This window comes from Protobothrops mucrosquamatus, unplaced genomic scaffold (assembly GCF_001527695.2).
Source record: "Protobothrops mucrosquamatus isolate PMUCROS unplaced genomic scaffold, P.Mucros_1.0 scaffold2584, whole genome shotgun sequence".
In the NCBI taxonomy this organism is placed as follows: domain Eukaryota; kingdom Metazoa; phylum Chordata; class Lepidosauria; order Squamata; family Viperidae; genus Protobothrops; species Protobothrops mucrosquamatus.
Genome location: NW_015388640.1, coordinates 92,723 through 103,010, shown reverse-complemented (window position 1 = coordinate 103,010; position 10,288 = coordinate 92,723). Strand labels below are relative to the sequence as shown.

The 10,288-nt window shown below is 44.5% G+C and overlaps 1 protein-coding gene across 1 annotated transcript; it reads right to left on the bottom strand.

Moving 5' to 3' along the window:
• Nucleotides 1–4,175: 4,175 nt before the first annotated feature.
• LOC107295952 (somatostatin receptor type 1) lies at nt 4,176–5,303 on the bottom strand. Its single transcript, XM_015825289.2, has one exon. It carries the CDS (start codon nt 5,301–5,303, stop codon nt 4,176–4,178), a length of 1,128 nt encoding a protein of 375 aa, XP_015680775.2.
• Nucleotides 5,304–10,288: the final 4,985 nt, after the last annotated feature.

Sequence of the window (10,288 nt, the reverse complement as noted above, 5' to 3'; positions counted from 1 at the left end):
ACAAAAGAACAAGCAAATCCTTGTTTATTTGTCTCAACAAATGTCAGGGCTATGTGCAATCATATGCTTTTTCAATGTCCTTTAAAGATCAAAACCAGTCAGGCAATTGCAGAGGAACAATAAAAAATGGATTGCAAATAAGTGTTAAAGACATCTATTTATTAAGCTAACACTGAGTTACAGCATTGCTGGAGGAAGGTCACAACGTAAGAGTACTGGATAGATACTCTCTTAAGGAAATAAGTGATCTAAAGTTGAAATGCTGTTCTAATATTGTAAAACAGTATTATAAACTGGTACAGTAGTGTTTCTGCCCTAAACAATTTGATGCTTTTCATTTCAGTGGCAGGTTAGAATTTACATGGAAAGGGAGCCCTGAAAAAAGGCAAGGTGCAATTAGTAAACGAATTAAAATACATGTCAAGTTAATACTCCAAAATACAGGCTAAAAGCATGATTCAAAATCTTGTATTTTGGTAACTTTTATAATAAATAGTTAATGATCAATCTTTTGACATTTGTGAGGCTGCTATCCTGTACATCCTTTATGGGAAATAGGTCCTGTGACAACCAGTGAGAGTTACTTCTGAGTAGACACACATAAGATTGAATTGTAAAATAAACATAACATTTTTCCTTTAATTCCACAGATTATGAATAATTCTTTTCAGAGGTCTTTCTTCCAGCTTTTTTAAATGTACTTTTTCAGATAGCTCTGTCAAGCAGTGCAACAAAGTTTGTCCAAATAGTGTTCAGCCTATTTGAAGAGACTAAACTGCATTTAGGCTTATTTTTGTCTTCTAGTGTTAGTTCTTAATTCCCTCCCCCCCTTTTTTCTGATTAATCTGGAAGCACAATTCAGACACAAAGAATAAAATTTCACTGAGAGAAATGCAGCGTTTGGCTATGAATAAGTACTTTTGAACAACGTACATATTGTTGAAAAGTACAAATATATGTGATTTAATTACAGTACAATATTGTTGCAAGTTTTAATATCTAATTTACAGCAGTATTATACATATTTTTCTCACAGGTTTAGTAGGACATTCTGCTTGATAAAATGAGTTCAAGTTTTGTAGTATTAAGAACATTATTAATCCAAGCCGAATGCACTGAGGATTTTTTTTCTATTTGCATCCCATTCAAAAGTACCATATTAAGTGCTGACATTAATTAATTAACTAACTAAATTGCAAGAAACTGAACTATTGTTAAAGTTCAAGAAATTGTCAAAACCTCTGCAAGTTATCAGAATAAAATTGATAAGAATTTATCATGGAAATTGGATTGTAAATAAGATAATAAAGTTGAGTAATTATAAAGTTATGTTTTCTCAACTCATCCTGCTTTAAACTTGAAATGTTTACTAACACCATCATACAAGATGGTGTTACACTCTTGTATGATGGTGAAAATACACTCTTATTTTTAAAAGGCATTAGGAGATCGTGATTGTAATTTGAATAGGTTTATTCCAAAATGATCTGTACTTTATGAATACATATTTTCAAGCAAATACGAACCTATTTTATCACAGTTCTTACCTCAGTTCCTTTTAATGATCCTTCTGCTAATTAAATTAAATAGAAAATATTTGGAATATTAGGATTTCCATTTCAGATCTGCTTTTTATTTGGGCATTAAATTGTTTTTTTTTATTTTCATCAAACTATTTGTGATAAATCTAAAGCAAAGGATAGTAAGAGTTGTATTTTAGCCATCATTATTCTTTATAAAAAAACACTTTTCCAAAACATATACAGTAACAATATAGGACAGGAGACAAAATACAAGAACAAAAGGAATTCCTTCCCAAACTACAAACATTCTCTGACCAAAGAAAGTGCTTTAAACAGATATAAGCATCATGAATCTGTATACTCCCAAATCTATTTTTCAGGACTGTTTTATAGAGAATTGTCTCCACAACATAGAAACTACATAGAATTAGAAATATAAAAAGGAAAATTATTTATTTTACATTTGAAAACTGGCTCCCAAGAAATGTAACACAAAGCAAAATATTTAAACAAGCGTATTATAAATTCAACTAATGCAAAATGAAGAATACATTTCATCTGGGTAGAAGTGGGGAAAAGAGGGTGGCCTGGATCCTCCCCAAGTCCCACTCCAGCACCTTGTTTTTAGTTATTTCTTTTGTAGGATCTCTTCTTGGCTGCTTTATAGAGAAAATATTTGGTCAGATGAGGCCATTTGTGCTATCATCATTTAGCCGTTTTGTTGTTCTTGAACTCTTTTTTTTAGTCTCCATCAGTTATGTGAAATATGCACCCTAATTCTAAAGGGACAGAATATGACTCAAATCAAACTGAATCTTTGTTACAGCCAAATAATAAATAAAAACTATAACAAAGAACATGACTCAAAACAAACCAGGCCTAGAACTCCACTCTCAGCGCTATATATTATGATTACAATGGGAAGGACTAGAGGTCTCCCATAGGATTTATGCTTTCTAGAAGAAAAAAAGGTTACAGACCTCCTTGTTACTGAATTTGAGGTCCAGTTAAAAGAGCACAACATATTAAATCAATGCTTTGCATCTCCTGTGACTTTTCCTTGGTTGATTTTTAAACTTGGAGATAAGCACTGGTCTAAATGATGTTGGGCCGGATCTAGCAAGACAAATTACTAATCATCATCTGAGGTGGATTGATTCAACTGGCATAAGTTGTGTAAGTAAGTAAATAAATAATCTCGAATTTTGCTACATTGTTTTTTTTTTCATTTTGAATTGCTTTTGAACAGTTAGAAGGGTAGTTTTGACTGAATTTTTCAAGCAATTTAATCATTATTCCTCTAAAGCCAGATATATATATATTTTCTGAGGTAACCATTGGTGAGTACTTTTGTGGCTGAAGTAATCTTGATGTCACAAAGAAGGCTTTAAAAAAACAAAAACCCTCCCCAGCCTCCCATTCACAAACTACTCTTTTCTCCTTACAGTCCCTTACTTCTCTCTGCTGGTGGTTCATAACAAATACCAGCCCAGAACTGTAATCTTGCTGTTCTCCCCTCCCCTTGATTCAAAATGCTTCCCAAAGCAAACACCGCTGGCAGTTCAGGACGCAGATCTTGATAGTTGCTGGGAAAAAGTGGGAGCCTGGCGCTTTCTATCTTATCAACAGCCAGCTGCTGCTTTGAGATAACAAAACCGTGCTTGCTTTCTACTGGACTGGTTTCCTTTCCCTTTCCAGATGGATCGCCATTTCCCCCAGGCTTGCTCAGAGCCAGTGAATAGAAATTGTGACCCAGGGGGGAAAAAGATAGATTGTTCGTTTCTATTAAGCTGATAGAATAGTTAGCTTTCTCCTGGGACTGCCAAGCGGATCTAATATTTTGCACTGCCTCCGGATCATTTGCTTCCTGCTGGGGAAGTTCTTGGAAAGGGCGAAAAGGATTTTTTTGCCAACCTTCTGGCAAATCTGGAATTATTTTTCTTTTCCAGAGATGGAACTGTGGGATGATTTAGAAACAAGGGTCATTGTAAAGCTAAGCGGGTATGTTTTTAAATGCCAACTGCTGGTTGGCTCAGGCGAACCACTGAGTACACCAGGTGAGCTTATCAAGACTGAGTCCAGTCCCAACTTCTGAAACAACACACTACACACCCCTAACCACCAGAAATACCCACAGCTCTAGAGGGGTATGTGTTGAGCCCACCCCTCAGCATCTCTTTAGGCTGCCGCAACACATAAAGGCAACCCAGGTCCTGATTTGGTTTGGTTTCTTTTCTGAAGCCAGGAGCAAAACCTTCCAGCAGCGCTCAGCAATCTTTCGCGCGGGACTTGGATATCGAGGGGGGATCCAGTAGTCCTCAACTTGATGCCAAGCCCAGGCGCCCTCGCCGATAAAGAGCACACTCGCGGGCCGCGGGCCTCAAAGAAACCACTAGACTAGAGAGACTCTAGGCTCCGGGACGTAGGTAAGCGGAAAAGGCTGGAGAACCGGCCAGGCCGCCCAAGAACTCATCCCTTGCCAGAGAAGGAAGAAGGAGCGTCCAGCTTAGAAGCCGAAGATGGCCAGCGGAGAGCCGCCCGTCCTTTTCCCTGTCCCCCCCCCCAGGCTTTTTCTTGGCTCGATCTCCCCCGCCCGCCCCCCCTCCCCTTCCACTCCGTTGGATCCGGCCCGGGAGAGTCAGCAAGCTGCCTTCAGAGGGTTGTAATCCTGGAGGTGCAAGTCCCGTTCCGGTACACGCTGCCTGACTCGCCGAAGTTGTCGGCGGGGAAGTCCTCCACGCTGTAGGCCCTGCTCTTGAGGGCGGTGGCGTAGTAGTCGACCGGCTCCTCGGCGGCGTTGTCCATCCAGCTCAGGCACAGGAGCCTCTGGAAGGAGCGCTTGAAGTTGTCCGAGAGGAAGCCGTAGAGGATGGGGTTGGCGCAACTGTTGGCGTAGCCCAGGATGACGGAGAGCTGGCTGATGGTGGCGTCGTCGGGCTCGACGAAGAGGTTGACCAACTGCACGACGTAGAAAGGCATCCAGCAGATGACGAAGACCGTGACCACCATGAGGACCATGAGCGTGATCTTCCGCTCGGAGCGCTTGCGCTGTTGCCAGCCGGCCTTGAGCGCCACCATGCGCATCTTGGCGATGATGAGGATGTAACAGAGACTAATGGCCACCACGGGGAAGAGGAAGCCCATGAGGAAAGTGTAGACCACGAAGACCACCAGCCACTTCTGCTTCGGTTCGGGCATCATCATGTTGCAGGCCACCGTGCCGTCCGTGTTGGCCTCGGTCCGGGAGAAGATGAGGATGGGCAGAATGATGACGAGGGCCAGCCCCCAGACGGCCAGGTTAACCATCTTGGCCACGGTGGGCCGGCGGTAGCGCGACGCCTTGATGGGGTGCACCACCGCGATGTAGCGGTCCACGCTGAGCACGGTCAGGCAGTAGATGCTGGTGAACATGTTGACCGCGTCCACGCTGAGCACCAGGCGGCAGAGCAGCGACCCGAAGGGCCAGTGGTGGAGCAGCGTGGAGGTAACCAGGAAAGGCACGCTCAGCATCAGCAGCTCGTCCGCGATGGCCAGGTTGAGGATGTAGATGTTGGTGGCGGTCTTCATCTTCGCGTAGCGCAGGATCACGTAAATGACCATGGAGTTCCCGCACAGACCCACCAGGCACACCACGGAGTAGATGAAGGAGATGAGGATGGCGCTGCCGCTGCCCGGCGACTCGCCACCCCCGCCGCCACCGCCGCCTCCGCCGCCGCCGCTCACCGTGCCGTTGGGGCCAGGAGGGCCGGAGGAGTTCCTGCCAGCCGCTGCCGAGTCCATGCCTCCAGCAGCGCCCGCCACCAGCCTGGCGCAGGGGCCATCCTCCGCCCCGTCGGCCCGAGAGCTCAAGGGGGCAGGGGCGGCGCGAGTGCCCGGGCAGCCCGGCGGCAGCTCAGCATCCTTTCTCCTCCGGGCACAGGCTGAGGGCGAGCGCCGCCGTCCTTTGCTCCGGCAAGCCCGGGCGCGGGCGCGGGCGCAGGGAGAGCGGGAAAAAGGACGGAGCTGCGCACCGCCTCCAGCCCAACTGGCATTAGTTGCAGCTCGTCGGCTCGCAGGGATGATTAATAGGAGGCGAGCGGCGCGTCAGCACCTACGAAGAGCGAGAGGGAGAAAAGAGGTGGGAGGAGGGCAAGGCGGGGAGGGCGCCCCCTCCGCCTCCCTCCCTCCCTCCCCCGCTTCCCGCCAATCTGCTCCTGCAAGAGGAGACTTCTCCCTGCTCAGACGGACGCCGCCGCCAAGCCAAGCCAACAGACTCCCTGTGCCAAGGAAAGCCAAGCCAACAAGTGCCAACAGACTCCCTGGGGCAGGAGGGCCCGTTCGTCCTGCCTCTGGCGAGCGAGCAAAAGGCCAAGAGGCAGCCCGGAGGAAGGACGTTTTTTTTTTTTCCCCTTCGGAACTTTTTGTTCCTTTGCTTGTTTATCCAAAACACTTATAGAGCCGCCCATCACATATCGGACTCAGCCAACCGATTAAAATCACACCCATAAGAAAACAAAACAGTGAGAGTGAAGGTTCGTTCTCCGAGCTTGCGGGTCGGTTTTAAGAGAGGATTTAAGTAGACGCCACTTGTGGAAGCTTAACTTCAGTGCCAGATTTTTTTTAACGTTTATGGGTTTCACAGTTGTGTGCATTGTTTTGTTTTGCAATAGCGGCGTAGCTCGGGTGTAGGATGAGGGTGAAGGTTCGTTCTCCGAGCTTGGGGGTTGGTTTCCCAGCGTTTCGTTACCAGGCTAGGCAACATCTTCAGCGGAGTTTAGGGGGATGTCTCTGCCAGTGCCTCTTCTGTTTATAAGGGTTTCGCGCCCTTCTGTTTATAAGCCCTTATAAACAGAAGAGCACTGACACGGACATCCCCACTAAACTCCGCTGAAGATGTTGCCTAGCCTGGTAACGAAACGCTGAGAAACCAACCCCCAAGCTCGGAGAACGAACCTTCACCCTCATCCTACACCCGAGCTACGCCGCTATTGCAAAACAAAACAGTGCATACAGCTATGAAACCCATAAACGTTAAAAATCTGTCAAGTTAAGCTTCCACAAGTCGCGTCTACTTAAATCCTCTCTTCCACCTCACCCTATCCCAGCACTTGGAGGGAAAGCCAAGTCGGTGCTTTTTGGAAGGCTAGGCGGGTAGTGGCTTGGCTTCAGTGCAGCTTCCCAAGGCTGAAAGACTTGGTCAACTCACCCAAACCTGCCACATTGCCTCTTTCTTGCCTTCCTGTCCCGTGTCCCTTCTCTCCGTCTCATCAGTGGCTGTTTCCTCATACTCTTGGGTAATCCCAATATCACCTTCCTAGCTACTTCATCTCTGTCCCAGGATGGTCTCAGATTTAGCATGACCTTGGCCACATGCCTTCAAGGTGGGACTCTGCTTTCTTTTTGGCTTGGCAGGATAGGCATTTGGGCAACTATCAAAAGAAGCCAATTGGTGGCAGCCAATTTCATTAAAAGTCCTAAGCTTCCGTGAACTGCAACTGTGAGGATCAGCTTCAGTTTCTGCCCTCTCTTCTGTGTACATTTTCTCTTTTAGAACTGGTCCCAGCGGGACCCATTTTCGTTGTGTGTGTCACCACAATTCCTTCTCTCTCTCTCTCTCTCTCTCCCTCTCTCAATCTCTTTGCCACCAGGGAGCCCAATTTTACAGTGTTGTGCTGCCCCCAGAGCTGCAGATGATCACTGTTCTTTGGCTTAGACTATCACATGTTGGTGGTGATTTGGAGTGGGCCAACTGTGTTAAGCATTACTGAGCATGTTGTTGTTGACATTTCTGTTCAACTGACTGCCCTTTCTTTCCTTCTGGGTGTTGAGAGCAAATGAGTAAACAAGAAAAGGCAACAGAAAATAAAGTCTATCTGTTCTTTACCTTTCCTTTGGACACAACTGCCTTTGCACAGCGCATAATTACCAGTTGCTTCAATAATCTGTTTCCTGGGTCCACACAATAGACTGAGCACTAAATTAACAAAATGGGTTTACAGTACATCCTAAGCTGTACATGCACAAACAAACCCAAAACAAGGTTAAATTTAACTAGACTTCAAACATGGGCAGCTGCTCAGAGTTTCTTATAAGATGGGTGGATATCAAAATGTTTTAAATAAATAAATAAATATTGTGCAAACAGTAATGATCATTGTTGTGTGCCTATGGTTAGCTCACAACAACCAAATGAAGAAATTGCAATGAAATCCTTAGAAGATAAAAGATGACAAGCACTAAATACTGTACATCAGAGGAAATGGAGTGAGGGAGGGGGGTCTCACCTTCCCTTGCCAAAGACAAAGAGCCAGGTCTTTGCCACTCTTCTGAACAACAACAGTGTGAGGACCACTCGGATCTTGGGGGCATCTCATTCCAGAGGGGATGTGATGCTACAGAATGTAGATGCTAAGTTTATAATTCCTGGATAACCATCTTGTGAAAAATAGCTTCTCTTTCCCATATTCTTTGTTCATTGCAGCTCTAAGAATTGAGACATGGAAAGAAGCAGGGGAGGAATTAGTGAGATACAGATGCCTTTAATTGCAGCCATGAAAGATGCTTCCATACTACCCAGCAGCAACACAGTACAAAACAGAATACTATTGTCTCCCTGAGAATTGCAAAAGCGGATAATTGCTTGAAATTTTAACTATCCCTTCCACACAGCCCCAGTATAAAAGAATGTTTCAGGTCTCTCAGCGATAATTGACACATAAAAAGGTTTTTTTTTTAAAAAAAAACACCAACTGGACATTTCCCCCCCCCCCCAATAGAAAATAAAAGAGGAGATCCTTAAACAAAGCAAAGGTTGTTTGCTTGGATGACTGGTCATGAAGCTATATCAGAAAATGAATGTTTTCCAGCTATGAGGCAGTTGATTGTTTCAGGGTGTCAAATCTCAATTTATGTTCTAGGATAAAGAAGAACTCCTAGATGTGACACTTGATTAAGAAAATAATTGTGCAATGCAAAGAGAGCCAGGTTTTGCTAAGGATGTGCACTAGATCCTGTTAGTTCTGGAAGGAAAAATGGACTCCTTTGAACTGTCTCCTGTAACTCTGTGTGATATGAAATGGGCTTTCCTCCCCGTTGTATAATACTTAAACTGGCATCTTCACAAAACCAGCAAATTGCCTGAAAAATACTACTACATTGCTATAGGTTTTTATATATAACAAATGCCAGGGTGGGAAAAGAGAAGGGATGAGAATTTCCATTCACAGGGAATAGTTCATCAAAAACTCTGGAATCACAGTGTGTACGGGAGGGGTTGAGTTTATAATTTATATTGCGTAGTATTGTCTTATCTTTGATGTTTCTTTCCAGTGGACCACTGGGTCTAAACAACCACACAGCACTTTTAGTGATGATTTCAGGTTTGTTTTAGCTTGTTCTCCCTCACTTCATATCGATAGCATCTAACTTGAAAGGTGAATGGACTCAGTTATAATGGTAATGAGTGCATCATTGTAAGACTTCAAAGCCCAGGTTAGAGAATCTGTCTGTGTTGTTGCTAAGAGTAAAGAATAGCTTGGTGGCACCTGATCAGTCAATCAATGTAGATCTCAAGATCATTTTAGGTTAAATTGAAATTTTCCTAGGATTTCCAGTGAGAACGGGAAAGAATTGAGATAACTTTCTTGCTCTTATTTGCCTCTAGAAAGCAACTGCTGTGAACAATATTTGAAGAGCAGAAGGGAGAGGAGAGACTGCAAAAAGAGATAAAGGAGATGGAATCATAGAATGTGAGGGGTTCAGTAGAATTTATCTTGGAGATTGTATAGTTGAACCTCTAGACCAGTGCAGGAATCTTCTGCTATAGCAGTGGTTCTCAACCTTTTTAATGCCGCGACCCCAACCGGTCGTAAGTCGAGGACTAAACCAGTCGTAAGTCGAGGACTAAACCGGTCGTAAGTCGAGGACTACCCAACCGGTCGTAAGTCGAGGACTTTCCCTGCCCGGGAGCACCGCGCATGCGTGGTTCCGCCCCCTGCGCCGGCCGAGGCATAGCTGGCAAGCGGCAGAGATGGAGCAGGCCGACCACCAGCTGGCCCAGCCCAAGGGAGGTAAGGCACCCACCGGAAAAGGGGAAAAAATGGTGGACAAAAAAAATGGCGGACAAAAAAATGGCGGACAGCCTTGCTTGGCGACCCCCATGAAATGAGAGGTTTGAGATAAATTCTTGACTGAGGTCAAGGTCATCCACCATATTCCTGGGTCAATCATAATCATCACTCTATCAAAAAGGAAATCAGGACACTATCACAATGACCTGTCTATAATCTTGTTTTTCTTTTTTTCTCCTTTTTGAAGGCAAGAATAATATTTACTATTTGTAACAATGGTCCCCTTTTCTGTGTTGTTCTCATACACTAAGAGTTAGGTAATAATGTGAAGTGACTTAGGCAGGGATAGGGAACCTTGGTTCTTTTATGACTTGTGGACCTCAATACACAAAATTCCTGAACCAGCCATGCTGACTCAGGAATTCTGGGAGTTGAAGTCCACAAGTCATAAAAGAGCCAAGGTTCCCTACCCCTGGACTTAGGAAACCATGGCAGTTATAGACCTCTGAAAATGGCATAGGTGGAACATGGCTGTGCCTTTTTGTAGACACAAGTATTGTTTCCATCCATTATGAAGGGATGGGCTATAAATATGCCACTGAAAAGTGATTTCCCTCCATAAGTTAAAATGCTTAAGAAGAAAATCCATTTTGACATAATTTGGCATGTATTATATTGACATGGATTTCTCCTCTCCCTTTCAACAGCTTTCTTTTA